Here is a 17760-nt window from a genome sequence, read left to right on the forward strand (position 1 = left end):
AGTATATGATGTTATCTTTTGAAATCCAAATTAACCTACTAATTAAACTCATACAATGTATGACAATAATTTGATTAAAGTATGACTAAAAGTATAAAGCAAGTTTTAAAAATGTTGAACAATTTTTGTAATATTATTATGTGTGTATTTGATTGCTCTGTTCATCATATTTGTATAAGTGTTAATTTTATAAGACCAAGAGTGATTTGAGTTTTTATGAATTGTTATATTATTGAATGTCGGTTTTCTATATATTGATGTATCAGTTTGGTTGTCCTTGTTTATTTTGATATTAACATCTAAATAATTTACCATTCTATTATCTAAATTTTCATTATAAGAATTTAAATTGATAAGATTATTATGTGTTCATTGTTTATAACCAGGTTATATGTGATGAAAATATCATCAATGTATCATTTCCATATTAAAATTTTATGTATAAATGATGGCTTGCACTAATTAACTCTCAAAATCCTGTAAATATATTTCTGACATAATTACTGATAATGTTAATCCCATAGGTAAGAAATTATTTTGTGTATATTATTTATTATTAAATTCAAAATAGTTTTGTTGACATATATTTTTTACAATAGCGATGATACCTTTAATAAATTTCTAAATTTAACAAAGATAAATTTTAATAATAATGAAAAATTAATAATCACCAATGCATTTAGATTCACCTTAAATGATAATAATAAAATTAATTTTATTAACTAATTTTTGAAATAAACTGTAGATTCTGAAATAAATTCCAACAGAAAATGAATCCTACAGAAACAATTAAAAAATATTGTCAGCTACAATATCCAAAGAATTAAAAAAAAAAATTTACTAATGAACCATTCATTAATAAACAAAATAATTTACCAATTAAGAAAAAAAAACAAACAATCTTTTAATAGTAGAATCAAATAAAACAAATACACCACCGGCTTTATGACAATTTGAAAAATATAATAACTTAATTGAACAATATATTGCTCATAATAAATTTGAGGTAATTCAAACATATTTCTAAAAGAAACAAAAGTTTAATAAAAAAGTTCAGATCAATTTTTAATTATAATAATAATTTAAAATGCCAATCTAGATTATATCCTTTTGAACCAATTGTCCCTGAATTAACTAGACTATCAAAAATTCATAAATTAAAGATCGCAATGCAACCTTAACTAATTTTAAATCTGCTTTATTTAAATATATTTTTTGTTTATTTAATTCTGTGATTCTAACTAAAGTGCGTATGCATACCATATTTCATTCACGCGAGTGTGGCAGTATTAAATATTTTTTTTTTTTACAGTTTAAATATAATTCATTTATTTAATTCTACCGCTCACCTGTAACATCACAACATAACAGATGACTATAACAGCTGTACGTCAGTGCTCCACTAGTGCTCCTTGTAGTGAGAGGGGGTACTGTACTATTGACGCAAAATATCCCCTTAGCTACTAGTTTATTTAGATCAATTTTTAGGGTGGGTGTGGTTTTGCAAATATTATTATTTACTAATTGTTAACAAATGGCTAAAAAAAATAAGACCAATTTGGCAAAATCTAGAGATACCAAGGGTGACCTAGCTGTACAACCTAACCCCCTTGACGTTTAAAGTTGAAAATTTAATGGCATCAATGCCCCATATATAAAAGTAATCTGACAATCTGACCATGTTTGGTCAAAATCGGTCCAGTAGTTCTGGAGATATAAGGAATGCAAGACCAAACACACACAAACATCCGGAAAATTTCCATCAGGTTTTTTGGGTTCCTTAGGTGTCAAAACATCAAGATCTGGTAAAAACTGCATATGCCCAAATTGGACCAATTACAATACTTTCCCTTCTAAAGCTATACTTTGCCTCTGCTATAGCACTAGATGGAAAGTAAAAATGGATTTACCTAAAACATTCAATATAAAAAATTGTTACAAATTGTAAAGAAATTAAAAAGGTTAAATGTAAATAAAGATACTAGAATGGTTAGTTATGATAGAACTAAACGTGTATCCTAGCATACCTACAGACCCTATCATAAAAATAATAAAAAATAAATTAAAAAGTAACCAAATAGATCCAAAATTTATTAAATGTATCATCAATATTACGACGGTTATTTTTTTCAAGGTCTGATCGGTCACAAAATAAAAACCTGTGCAAAAATTGGATGAACCTTTGCGCATATGTGTTGCGCAGCATCTCTAGTATGGCCTTCAATCACGCCACGTCACTTTGTTTAGTTCTGAATACGCAGCTAGCATGTAAACATGTCTACAACAATAACATCTCCCGCCAAGTGTGAAGTGCGTGCGGTAATTCGATTTCTTCAGGCTGAGGGGTGTAATGCAGCTGAAATTCATCAACAAATAAGTAATGTGTACGGTGAAACTTCAATGAGTGACAGCAAAGTGCAATAATGGTGCAGGAACTTTAAAGCAGGACCTACAGATGTTCATGATGCAGGCGGTCAGGGAAGGAAGCGAGTGGATGAGGCAATTCGAGAAAATCGTCGGTTCACAATTTCTGTATTGAGTGATTTGTTTCCTGAAATTTCAAGGTCAGCTCTCTATACCATTGTGAGTGAGAGACTTCAGTACTGCAAACTGAAGTACTTCAGTACTTCAGTACTCTGTGTGCGAGATGGGTTCCCAAGATGCTGTTCGACAATCACAAAACAATGAGAATTGATGCCTCCCTAACGTTTCTCCAGCGCTACCACAATGAAGGAGAAGATTTTTTGAACAAAATTGTCACAGGGGACGAGACATGAGTCCATTTCGAAACTGAAGAAACAAAAGAACAATCCAAACAGTGGATGCATTCTCATTCTCCCAGTAAACCAAAGAAGTTCAAGCGAACCTTCTCCAACAGAAAGTGTATGGCTACTGTGTTCTGGAACTGGAATGGAGTTCTCTTGGTGGAAGTCATGGAATGTGGCACAACCATCACTGCAACCTCATACTGCATGACTCTTCAATGTCTGCGAAGGGTAATTCAGAATAAGTGGAGAGGAATGATGTCATCAGGTATTGTCTTTCTCCATGACAATGCTTGGCCGCACACTGCAGCTGTAACAAAGAAGCTCCTGCAGCGTTTTCGTTGGGAAGTGTTTGATCACTCACCATACAGCTCGGACTTGGCTCCATTTGATCTTCACCTGTTTGCTCACATGAAACGCTGGCTAGGAGGACAACATTTTGGCACAGACATCAAGTTGCAGACCAGCATAGAAACATGGCTGAAAATACAGGTGGCTCCGTTCTATGACGAGGGTATTGGAAAGTTGATACCACACTACGACAAATGTCTAAATCGGAGTGGCGACTATGTAGAGAAATAGTGTAAGTACTTGTTACAAATAAAAATTTTTTTATTTTCACTGTAGTTTTAATTTCGTGACCGATCGGACCTTGAAAAAAAAATAACCCTCGTATAAGAAATATATGTCAAAAAATATGTTTACAATTGTATAAATAAAATATGGCGACTATTTCAAGTTTAATAAAAAATATTATACACAAAAAATACCTTACCTATGTGATCTTCAGAATTATATTTGGAGGAGTTTGAGAGTATATTAGTTCATGGCATCACTCATACAGAAAGTTTTAACATGGACATGGTATGTTGATGATATTCTCATTATATATAACTGGGCAATAAAGAATGAACATCTAATAATATTAAACAAATTAAATTTCTGAAATGAAATTTTATAATTCAATTTGATATACAATCAGAAACTATCTGAGGGAGAGAGTTTTAGAAAAACTGCAACAGATAGCAACACAACTATGTAATAAATTATATACAATTTTTATTTTAATATTAGAGTAATGTAATAATCATTACACCATGTACATAGTTTATTTTAGTATTTTTAATTTTTAATATGTTGTTTAATTAAATAATTTAATAATAACTGAGGAAGTGGGATCCTCAAAAGTGTTTTCATGAAAAAATTAAAGTAAGATATGTTTTATCTCAATATTCTATACTAGGTGGTTTATACTACAGAATTAAAAATATAATTTAACAGTATAGAGGAATAATATCAATTTTAAAAAGACTAATTTTAATAAAATAATCTATACAGAAAATTGCCTAAAATGAGATACTGTGTATTCATACACAAGATATTTCATTTTTATTACCCTAGGTGATTTTCTTGTAAAATCCACGTATAACACAAAAAAAAATAACTTAAACAAAAGCTACTCATATTGGAGAAGGATACCTCAAGTTGAACTTGGATTTGATTTAAAAAAGATAATTAATGTATTCGTTAAAAATAAATATAAATATAAAAAATTTTTAAAATAACAGATTATTTAAGGGAATACAAAATGAATGACCTTATTTCAAGGTTAGAATGATTTTATCAAAATGGAATGACTTATTTTGATCCAACCAATGAAAAGTGCAGAAAATTTTTCATTGGAATATGTAGTTACACATATGACCTGGGACCTTCGATAGTCATGCAGCACACCATCAGTGATGCTGTCATACGGGTGCTGGACTCTTTTATTATATAACTGCAGAATTAAAAATACTAAAATAATTATACTAAAATAAAATAACACAAAGATTAATAACACTGATAAACATAATTTTTGTTTCCTAACATGCGATACATGATTTTAATCTGTTTTTTAATGCTGAAAACGAATATGAACTCAGAATCTTTCTATCACTCACCATTTTAGAAAAATTTTTTAATTTTAATTAAATGATTTTTCATTTTTCAATGTAGAGTTAGCATTTTAAGCTCCTATATTGTATTTTTAATTGTTTAACAATTAAAAATCATTTTTTATTGTTTATCTTTGTTACCATAATTTGTAGCTATAAATAAACAATACTAGACAAAGAATTAAATCATATCATTGTCATATATTATGACATATATAATACTGAAGAGTGAGCCTCCATGGACAAGATTAACCACGTCTGTGCAGATCAAAACATGTAAATGAAGATACAGCTATGTTGTTTGTATTAAGCACTGGATTTAGGAATCCAGTGCTTAATTAATTTTGTTCAGTCTTATTGCTATCTGAAGTTTGAACAGTGCAGTGTTATAATGCCTTGAAATTGTGTAATTGATATGGATGCCTTTTGTTATGTGGTGTTTACCATAAAATCAAATAGAAAAAAACATTACCTCTTTAATTAAAAAAGCATATCATTTGTACTTTCAGTGTAAAATTGGTGACTAGGATAAGACTTCTCATATAGTATGCACCAATATGTATGTGGATAAGAGCTTCTCATTTAGTATGCACTAATTGTTCTATATATTTAACAGGATGGCTGAAAGGTACACGAAAGGCTTTGCCATTTGGTGTACCTATGGTTTGGTGTGAACTAAAGGACCATGTAACCGATTGTTACTTTTGTTTAACAAGTGGTATGGAATTTCAAAAAATGTAAACATACTGTACCCTTCATTGCAATTTGCAATCAGGCCTATACCTCACAGTAAAATTATTTCAGTTCCTGAGCCACCAGAATGTATGTTTTGAAAGTAGCGATGAAGAATTACGCAGTACTGAAGAAGACAACAATGATTTTGAATTATCTTAACTATCTTCCAATAAGCCACATCTTATATCACAAGGTGAATTATATGACTTGATTAGAGATTTAAATTTATAAAAAAATCAAGCTGAACTGTTAGAATCAAGACTGCAAGGTTGGAATTTACTTCAAAAAAATACAAAAATTTTTGCTTTTGAATCTGACAAAAAGAACTTTCTCAGTAATTTATTGATGAAAATAATTTGCTTTATTTCACAAACATTGATGAGCTTATGTTGCACTTAGGACAAGTTCATAAACCTGATGACTGGTGCCTTTTCACAAATTCATCCAAGTATAGTTTAAAAGTGGTTCTACTACACAACAGTAACAAATATCCTTCGATATCAATCGCTTATGATATTAATTTGAAAGAGACATACAATGTGGTGAAAGATGTTGTTGAAAAAATAAATTATAAAAAAACATAGCTGGAACATATCTGGTGATTTGAAAGTTATAGCTATTTTGTTAGGCATACAGTTAGGCTATACTAAGAACATGCGTTTTCTTTGCTAATGGGACAGCTGAGCTAGGGATAAACACTATGTTACCAAAGAGTAGAAGAAATAAGACAACTTAACTCCAAACAGGAAAAATGTTATTCATGAACCATTAGTTGAACCCAAAAAAATATTTTTACCCCCTCTCCATATCAAGCTAAGACTAATGAAGAATTTTGTAAAAGCAATGAAGAAGGATAGTCCTGGATTTTTGTCCTTCAGGCAAAAATTTCCAAACGTAAGTAAAGGAAAATTTAAAGAAAGAATATTTGTTGGTCCTCAAATAAGAGAGTTGGCCAAAGATGATTTATTTAACTCGATGTTAAATAATGTAGAAAGTGCAGCTTGAGCTTCATTTAAAGACGTTTACAAAACTTTTCTCGGCAAACAACAATCAGACAATTACCATGATAATGTTAATCAACTTCTTACTTCATACAGAGCTATGTGAGGATGTAATATGTCTTTGAAAATACATTTCCTCCATTCATATGTGGATTTTTTTTCCAACAACCTCAGAGATGTAAGTGACAAAAATAGTGAATGTTCAAAGACATTTCGGTGATGGAAAGCCATTATAAAGGAAAATGGAATACTAACATGCTAGCCGATTACTGTTGGACATTAACTCAGGATGTCTCTGAAGCTATTTATAAAAGAAAAGCATCAGTGAAATCATTCTAACACAGATATGGCCATGTAAAATTATAAATTTTACAGATTTTAACTATATTTTCCTTCAATTTTTTTTTAAAATGTAATTTATTTAAAACTAAGGATGATAGAAAAATTGTATCACACTTAGAGAAACATTACATTTTTTTTCTGTCAGTGTATTAGTTTATACTTAATATAAAATTATGCATACAAAATAATAATAAAAAAAATTATTAACATATTTTTAAAAATTAATATAGAAAAGCATAGACAAAATAGTCACATTATAAAAGAATTAAAAAATAATAATAATAGCAGAGAGAAATTTAGAGAAATACGCAAAATTGTGTGTTAATATTATTAAATGTAATAAATATTTATATTGGCAAAACCAACAGGTCGCTTAAAGAAAGATTTATAAAAGATTACAAGCATATAAAAAAGTATATCTAATCTAGCTGACAATTTTTAGAATACAAAGTATTACAAATTGCAAAAATAATTTAGATATTAGAAATATGTAACAATGATAAAAAATGAATATACATGAAAAATATTACATTTACAAATATAAACAAAAATATAAAATGACAAATCACCAGATCACTTTTGAAAATGACAATTTAATTACAAACATAATAAAATTACAATCTAATAGCTGGCAATAACAACATAGTAAAGGAAAATGCTATGTTTTAAAGATTACATCATTCCAAATCTGGGACAGCACATGCTTTCATAATACTATTCAAAATTTTTAAAACAGAGAAAAACTTAAAACAATAAATTTTTAAAGGATTTATAATTCATATATGTATATAATGTAATTATAGAACTCAATACCAACTGAAGATGCGGGATCCTGTGAAAATCGATTCTTGGAAATTAATATGGTAAGTTTAACTTAATTAATTATTGTGTTTTGGTGGATTATATTTCATATAATATTATATTAATCTTTTATACATATATATATATTTATATATAAAATAAAAGCTGGAACTCAAAATTAAGAAACTTCTATACAAACCATTTTTTGAAATAATAGAAACAGATTTCTATCACCTCTCATAAAAAACAGGTTTGCCAACAGTTTAGGTTCAATTTTAGTTATGGTTTGATTTTATTGACTATTTTAAACTATTTAAGTTAAAAATATGAACTTTCACTTCAGAATTAACATTTTCAATTTCTTTGTGATATATATTCAGTTAGTGTAACTGTTTTACAGTTTTCTTTTAACTACTTTGTATATATTGGTAAAATGGTACGCCTATTGAAAATTTATAATAATCATCAGCAACAGTACTTTTATTCGGAATTATCTTCTATAAGAAATAAATGAAACAATTAACATTTATTAATTGTTTTTATCAAGGGAGTTTTTAAAAATTTTTTTTAGAAAAATAATTAATTTTTAAACTACTTTCTCAACACTTAAAGGCATAATTTTATTTTTATTCATTAAGAAATATGATTTTTTTTAAATTATTTTTTTTTTAGATCAAATCAATTAACCAACTATGGTTAATGGAAATTAAAGTTTATCTATATTTATATTTACAATTTTAAATTTTAGATTTAATTTTCAATTAATAATTTCTAATTATATAATACAGAAAGCAAACAATAAAATACAGAATCCACAAAAACAAAAATGAAATGAATGGAAAACAAAATACGCACAAAAAACAGATGAAGTTCTGATGTTTCAATGAATAACTTGCAATTTAAGCGAATAAAGTTGAAACATGCAGGAATAAGCCAATCAGTAAGTTCTTCAAGTAATTCAAGCTGTTCAGGTAATATTTTCTGTTGTAATATATTCTTATATGAAGCAAAAATCGGCCGCCATCCAAGCATTTGAGGTTCAAGATATATCATTCCACACCTTGATACAGTTGCTGGACTTGCTTGTTCTAAATCAGCTGGTTCAAATATTAAATTCATTTTGTTTGACATCTAAACAAAAAACAAAGATGTAATATAATAAAACTTAATGAAGACTTTCATTTGTTGAAAAAATTCATTACTATACATGAAAGTTATCAACATAGAGATTGAAGCAAGCGTTCGTCATGGTTATTGAAATGGTATAGACATATGTATTTCAGCAGGGAAGTTGTATATTAATCAATAAGTCACAAAATGTTAAAAACTTGGCTAGGAATTCACAATGTGAATTTAAAAATGTGATAATTGTTTTGAAAAACAGTATGCCATCTACTGGCAATTCAGTACAGTTGCCGCCAATTAATGATGAGCTTGGGGTGGCGACGATTACTACCCAGCCTAAGTTGCAAAATGTTTATGCTACTAAGAGATGACTAATCATGGTGTGCCAATGTTTCAGAGAACAATGACATGTGAGCTGATCATCCAGCTTGGATGGTGTGCTTCATAATTACGTGGTTGTACATGGTGGTTGTACATAGTGTCACAATTACGTGGATACATAGTATCAAAAAAAGACAGTAAAAAAATTTCAAATAAATATTTAAGATTTTGATGTACAGGATTATTGAATTCCAGAAATTAATCAAGATGAAAAGTTTGAAATTGAAAGGTCTGAAAGGAAATGACTGAAGGAAAAAGAAGTTATATAGAAAATTTGTGAAAAACTAGTCTTATGATCTGATCTTAAATATAATCTCTTCTATTTAAGCAAATAAGCTTTCTCCCCTGATCCTTTTTACTTTTTATGAGGATTTATTTATATGACTATAATTACACATTTACATTATTTACCTTACACCTTTACCCCTACTACTCTATTGAATATGGTGTACTTGGTATATTGAATATTATGTGCACAGAAATTACTGAATTGTTCAGGAGTGAGTACGCCAAATCTCTTAACTCACTAAGTGGAGAAAATATTAATCTAATTACTAAATTGCTACACCAATGAGAAGAGAAAGAAAATTTCCTAAAGTAGTAGTTGATAGGCTTATTTTTTTAGTTTCAGAATTAGTAAAATTTCTTACAAGGCTGTAGAGGGGATAAAACCAGTAGGAGAAGTTAAAAATTAAAATCATATAATTAAAAATCAATGAAGTACATAATTGAGGTTACGTGTTGTAACAAGTTCAATAATATTAACAGTTTCAACACAGAACAGAGAAATGTAAAGTGAATGATTTCTATCACAGAAAAAACAGAATTATTAAAAAATTGCATTAATTAATTAATATTAAGTTCATAATCTTTTCATCTTTATTTATTCTGTATTAACTCATACTAATTAGTAGTAATTAATTAATGTAATTTTCTGGTAATTCTGTTTTTTCTCTGATACAAATCATTCACTTTACATTTCTCTGTTCTGTGTTGAAACATTTAATAGCATTGAACGTGTTACTTCTTGTAACCACAGAATGAGGTTAACCTAAATTTCACAGCTGTTAGTGAAGGCAGAGATTCAGGTGGCATGTTTAGAAACTAAAAAGAGTGTTACAGAACGTACACTAGCAATTGCTAAAAGCTCTAAACAACGCTAGAACAGTTAGATGGAAAGAAATGCTGAAAAGCCTCAACTTTAAGCATATCAGCAGGACAGCATGGAATTTATTACGCAAGCTGGAACTGAACAAAAAACATCTGTCGCTACTACTAACACCCCTAGGCCAGAAGCCATAGCCAAAAGGACCTATCAAAGATCATTATTGATAAGACACAAGAGAGAGGTGAGGTATGCAATTGGTGAAATTCATAAAAGTCGTCAACAGGTCCTCCCCATTATCACAATGGAAGAATTCAATGCTGCAATCAATTTAACAAAATGTAGAAAAGCAGCTGGATTAGACAAAATATATCCCGAGTTTATTAAATACATCGATCCAAACATGAAATGATGGCTTTTAAATCTTTACGATATCCTGTGAAGGGATAAGTTACCAAAACTTTTCAAGAAAAGTAAAGTAATTGCCATTTCTAACCCTGGAAAGGACATTGCTCAACACGAAAACTACAAACCATTAGTACTTTTAAGCATATATTTCAAGATCTTAGAAAGAATACTACTTGTCTGTCTAACACCCATTGTCAGTAATGGTATGTCAATGGAGTAGGCTGCTTTTATGTCAGGAAGAAGTTGCTGCGATCAGGTACTTTTGCTTACAACCTATATAGAAAAAGGATTTCAACAAAGGTTTAAAACATCTGCTGCATTTATTGATTTAAGTTCAGCCTATGGTACATTTTGGAAAGAAGGACTACAACTCAAGGTGTATCAGCTTGTTCCTTGCAAATCGTTGTTTAATTTACTGAATGAGATGCTGAGTGATAGACTTTTCCAAGTACAGCTAAATGGAAAGCCAAGCATTTTCTACAGCCTACAAAATAACCTACTGCAAGGATCCGTACTGGCACTTCTATTGTTTAATATTTATATCTCAGATAAACCACCAACTACATCTCGAAAATTCATGTATGCATATGATATTGCCATCGGTATACAAACCTTGAACTTAGCCCAAACTGAGGCTGTGTTGACAGAAGACCTAGGAAAAATCAGTAAATATTTTTAAAAATCGGGACTTCGGCTGAATCCAAATAAAATTGGAAGTCATGGCATTCCATCTTAACAACAGGGAGGCTCAACGAACTCTTGCCATTAATTATGAAGGAGGCACACTGAAACATAACCCACACCCAAATTACCTTGCTTACATGCTCGACAAAACACTCACCTTTAAACAACACCTTGAAAAATTATCGGCTAGAATTAAAACTAGAGCCAGCCTGATTCAGAAGCTGACCAATTCATCTTGGGGAGCTACCGCCGAAACTCTAAGAATCAGTGCACTAGCCCTCATACATTTAACTGCAGAATAATGTGTTCCTGTTTGGATTAATATAAGCTGCCACAATAAGCTTGTCGACACACATCTAAACTACGCTATGCAAACTGTACTTGAAACCATTAGAAATATGCTGCCATTGTGAGTAATATTACATTCCTCCAAACTAGATGACTGGCAGCCCTCAAATCACAGTTGGAAAAATATAATACTAACCTATCTCTACCTACTCATGCCGATATAGATTTTCTCAAACAGCACTGAAGACTGAAGTCCAGACATCCACCTGTAGCAGCCACCAATTTGGTCAATGACCTCAACACAAAGGATCACTAGACATCACTATGGCAAGGTCAGAATATCACTAACTCCAACCTTGTGACAGATCCAACTCTGAGGGTACCAGGATTTACTCTTTCCAGAAGACAGTGGTGTAACCAATAGGATTCACACAAATCATGGTATCTTCAATAAGAGCCTGACCCAATGGGGAGCTGCAGAAAGCCCATGATGTGACCAACGTGGAGCTGAAGAGCAAACGATTGCCCACCTGGCCCTGGTTTGTCCAAATACATCTTTTAGAGGATCACTACAAAACATTCATGATCTTATCCCTGAAGCATTAGAATGGCTGACCCACTGAGACCTGTGTTTGTGATTAAAAGGTGCAATAGACATAATATCAACAATATTATTGACATAATATTGTTAAATTATTGTAAAAATTGCGATGTTTGTAAGTACATTCGAATAGATATATAACTAAAACCCAACCACCAAAGAACACTGATATCCACAGTCTAGCATTCAAATCCATATAAAAGCAACTGCCTGTATAAGGATTCGAACCTTAGAACTCCCGACCTCGAAAATCAGCTGATTTTATGATGATGAGTTTAACCACAAGACTAACTCGGTGGATTAAATTTACTTGCTAAATTTACTAAATTAAAATTCTGATTTTCTAATATAAAAGTGTACCAATTAAACTTGAAATTCTTTACACTTGATCCATTACTGACCAAAACATCAAGGCCCAATTTTAATTTGAACTTTTGATAATTAATCTGTTCACTGGTACAGGATTTTCCAATTTTTACGAAATTTGATAGTAAGGTTCCTTACTGCTTATACGTTAATGACTTTTCATCAAATTTTCCGTTTGAGAATGGCTGATGTTATATTTCTTACATGAGGGGTTAAAGGAAAGGTGTTGCAGAGAGGAAAATTCCATTGTCAAGCAACTGTTATCAGATTGAAAACTGAATACATAATCTCTCTACTACTGATGAAACATTTTCCTGATACTATCCAACCAGATGCTATCGATCATGTATACTCCACTCTTTCACTTTTTATTTCCTCTTTAAGCTTACAGTTTATTTCTGAGACCATTTCAGTTTTTCAGAATAGTAATGTGCTTTCTTAGTTCACTAAATATTACTTATCAAAGTTTAGAAAGCATACACACACATGTGTGTATCTGTGATGTCTAACGTTGTATTGGCACTACTAATCATACAATGGAGGGTTAGTGTACCATGAGAAGTCATTATGGGTACATGAAGCCAGTCACCAAAACAATAACCCATTCCCACTCTGCCTGTTAACTGATTTAAGATTTTATTATTAACAGGTATGAAACTTATTTATTATCATTTGCTCCTTTGGAAACCATTCAATAAAAAACACCCTTCTTTATAATCATCAGTTATATAAGTGATAATTGTGTCCCTGGAAACAGTGCTTATGATAATTTTAATATAGTAAGATTATTTTTGACACTGGTTAAACATATTATAATTGACAATTCCGTTTTATAATTTATTTATTTATTTTGCTTTTAGTTTATTATTTCAGTTTAGTTGTACAATAGTGTTTGTTTAAATCATTTAATTAAAAAGATCTGCTAACAGATCTACTTTTATTAGGCAAAAAATAATAAATTCACACATCTCAGGAATGGTCGACCTGAGATTGTACAAGACTACACTTCATTTACATTCATAGACCTCATCCTCTGAAGTAATACCTTATGGAGGTTCTAGAGGTTAAACAGAAAAAAAGGGAAAAAAAAATAAATAAATTCAAATTAACTATAGAACATTAAATAACAAAAAGTAAATGAAACTACAAAAGAATATAGAAATTAGGTTAAGTACATGCATATAAATTATACTTATAAATCAGAATTTTTATCTGAATATAAATGTCAAACTAAACAAAGTATATTTTTATTATAAGAGATGTTGTCACTTTTACGCAACAATTATTGATCATGTAACATTAAAAGGTAACAAGTTTTGTGATGTTAATTTTAATATTAAATTCAAGCTTATTCCTAATTGATTTTTTTTTTTAGCCAAAAAATCTGTATATATCTGCATATAATTATTATTATACTTATATAAGTTTTATTAAAGGTATTATAAATTTATATAATTTTGTTTTGTATTGAGTACAATTATCTACCTTTCTTAGTTTTTGTAAAAATTAAATCATATATTGACACAATTAGAACATACTCCATTTTCAAAAATACAGTATTAAATACTCAGTATAAAGATGATGATGATATTAGAAAAAATAAATATATACATATTATATATATATATATTTTTTTTTTCTCCCTCTATGAATCAAGAGACCTTGCCATTGGTGAGGGGGCTTGAGTGCTCAGTGATTCAGAGTAGCTGGACCGAAGGTGCAACCATATCGGAGAGGTATCTGTTGAGAGCTAGACTAAGGAATGATTCCTGAATGAGGGCAGCAACTCTTTCAGTAGTTGTTAAGGGGGTAGGCCAGGACGACTTAAACGGCCATATCAACATCACTCAGTCCTCTGAGTACTACGCAGCTGAAAGCAATGGAAAACTACCGCTCCTTTTTTTTCAAGAAAATGTAGCTCTCCGCATTTTCATATAGCAATGATGGAGGTGCCTTCCTTGGTAAAATATTCCGGAGGTAAACTAGTCCCCCGTTCGGATCACCGGGTGGGGACTACTAAAGAAGGAGTAACCAGAAAATTAAAAAATAACATTCTACGAGTAGAAGTTTGAAAAAGGTTGGTAGGTTAGAAAATTTAAAGAGGGAAATGGATAGAATAAATGTAGATGTAGTGGGTGAATATGGGCTGGGCAAAAGGAATGAAAGAGGGGACCTACTTATAGAATTATGTATGAGTATAATTTAGTAATTGCCAACACACAGTTTAAAAATCATAATAGAAGAATATATACAAGGAAAAAGGCAGGCAATACTGCAAGGTATCAGATAGATTATATCATAGTTAAGCAAAGATTTAGAAATTAACTCATTGACTGCAAAACTTACCCTGGAGCAGACATTCATAGAAACCATAATTTAGTGATAATGCAATGTAGATAGGGGTTTAAAATCCTGAAGAAAAGGGTCAGATGAATTGGTGGAATTTAGCAAAGCTTGGTGCTAGTGAAAAGAAGATTTTTGAGAAGGACATCGCAAGAAATCTGAGTAAAAAAGATAAGGTAGAAAATGTAGAAGAAGAGTGGGAGAATGTTAAAAAGGAAATTCTTAAATCAGCAGAATCGAACTTAGGCGGAACAAAGAGAACTGGTAGAAAACCTTGGGTTTCAGACGATATATTGCAGCTGATGGATGAACATAGAAAATGTAAGAATGCTAGTGATGAAGAAAGTAAAAGGAACTATCGACAATTAAGAAACTATAAACAGGAAGTGCAAACTAGTGAAAGAAGAGTGGATTTAAAGAAAAGTGTTCAGAAGTGGAAAGAGAAATGAACATTGGTAAAATAGATGGAGCATACAGGAAAGTTAAGGAAAATTTTGGGGTACATAAATTAAAATCCAATAATGTGTTAAACAAAGACGGCACTCGATTTATAATACAAAAGGTAAAGTCGATAGGTGGGTGGAATATATTGAAGAGTTATACGGAGGAAATGAATTAGAAAGATGAAGAAGAGGACTCGAAGAGGATGAAAGGGGAGAAGCAATACTGAAATCTGAATTTAAGAGAGCATTAAACGATTTGAATGGCAGAAAGGCTCCTGGAATAGATGGAATACCTGTAGAATTGCTGCGCAGTGCAGGTGAGGAAGCGATTGATAGATTATACAAACCTTATAAATGTGTGTAATATTTATGAAAAAGGGGAAGTTCCATCAGACTTCAAAAAGAGTGCTATAGTTATGATACCAAAGAAAGCAGGAGCAGATAAATGTGAAGAATACAGAACAATTAGCTTAACTAGTCATGCATAAAAAGTCTTAACAAGAATTCTGTACAGAAGAATTGAGAGGAAAGTGGAAGAAGTGTTAGGAGAAGACCAATTTAGTTTCAGGAAAAGTTTAGGGACAAGGGAAGCAATTTTAGCACTCAGATTAGTAGTTGAAGAAAGATTAAAGAAAAACAAACCAACATACTTGGCATTTATAGACCTAGAAAAGGCATTTGATAACATAGACTAGAATAAAATGTTCAGCATTTAAAAAAAATTAGGTTTCAAATACAGAGATAGAAGAACAATTGCTAACATTTACAGGAACCAAACAGCAACAGTAATAATTGAAGAACATAAGAAAGAAGCCGTAATAAGAAAGGGAGTCCAACAAGGATGTTCCCTATCCCCGTTACTTTTTGATCTTTACATAGAACTAGTAGCAGTTAATGATGTTGTTAAAGAACAATTTAAATTCTAAATAACAGTGCAAGGTGAAAAAATAAAGATGCTACAATTTTCTGATGATATAGTAATTCTAGGTGAGAATAAAAAGGATTTAGAAGAAACAATGAATGGCATGGATGAAGTCCTATGCAAGAACTTCCGCATGAAAATAAACAAGAACAAAACAAAAGTAATGAGATGTAATAGAAATAACGAAGATGGACCACTGAATGTGAAAATAGGAGGAGAAAAGATTATGGAGGTAGAAGAATTTTGTTATTTGGGAAGTAGAATTACTAAAGATGGGCGAAGCAGGAGCGACATAAAATGCGAATAGCACAGGCGAAACGAGCCTTCAGTAAGAAATATAATTTGTTTACATCAAAAATTAATTTAAATGTCAGGAGAAGATTTTTAAAGTATACGTTTGGGTGTTGCTTTATATGTAAGTGAAACTTGGATGATCAGAGTATCTGAGAAGAAAAGATTAGAAGCTTTTGAAATGTGGTGCTATAGGTGAATGTTAAAAATCAAATGGGTGGATAAAGTGACAAATGAAAAGGTGTTGCGGCAAATAGATGAAGAAAAAAGCATTTGGAAAGTATAACTAAAAGAAGGGACAGACTTATAGGCCACATATTAAGGCATCCTGGAATAGTCGCTTTAATATTGGAGGGACAGGTAGAAGGAAAAAATTGTGTAGGCAGGCAATGTTTGGAATATGTAAAACAAATTGTTGGGGATGTAGGATGCAGGGCGTATACCGAAATGAAAGGACTAGCACTAGATAGGGAATCTTGGAGAGCTGCATCAAACCAGTCAAATGACTGGTCATTTGATATATATAAATCATATATATAAAAATATATATATATATATATTTATTTTTTACTAATATCGTCATCATTTTTATACATATATATATATATATATACTTACAGTAAAAAATGTGTATCAATAAACACAAAAATAAGACACTATAACACAGTTATAAACCAGAAGCCTCTTATGCAGCAGAAACAATCTTCCACTTGAATGAACAATGAAAGACAGACTCCAGAAAATCAAAAGAAGTGGAAGAATCTGACTCAATAAAAAATTCCACAAAGGTGGGAAGTGGTGGATTGTGTTCAATAAAATCATGTACAAGTTAAAACCCATCACTGTGTGTAAGATACCAAGCGTAAGAGGTGACTGACTAGGATTCCTTGGACATGTCATGAGGATATAAGATTTAAGACTTCTGAAACACTCTCAATCATACATTACAATACAGTAAAATCTCGACATAAAAAACAGCAAGACAGGATGCAGATGGATCAGAGAAATAAGAGAGGATCTTTAGGAAATTGGCCTTACAACAGAAGACACCACAGATAAGATAAAATTAAACAAGAAAATCAAGAACAAGAACACTCACAAGAAAAAGCTCACAACTCAAATATTTTCAACACTAGAAAGGACACAAAGATCGGAACGTATGAAAAAGTATTGGGAGGACTGCAAGGCCCAAACAGTTCCATCAAAGAGACTTGGATAATGG

At 30.9% G+C, this 17760-nt stretch overlaps 1 protein-coding gene across 1 annotated transcript in view; it reads right to left on the bottom strand.

Annotated features, from left to right (window-relative positions):
• Positions 1-17760, bottom strand: part of Dnah3 (dynein heavy chain 3, axonemal) — a 257006-nt gene that overhangs the window by 158320 nt on the left and 80926 nt on the right. The window contains exon 17 of the mRNA XM_075354669.1: positions 8437-8712. Within this exon, the coding sequence (XP_075210784.1) occupies positions 8437-8712 (276 nt within the window). The remainder of the gene's footprint in view (positions 1-8436; positions 8713-17760) is intronic.

The sequence above is a fragment of the Lycorma delicatula genome, chromosome 1 (genome assembly GCF_047948215.1).
Source record: "Lycorma delicatula isolate Av1 chromosome 1, ASM4794821v1, whole genome shotgun sequence".
NCBI lineage: Eukaryota > Metazoa > Arthropoda > Insecta > Hemiptera > Fulgoridae > Lycorma > Lycorma delicatula.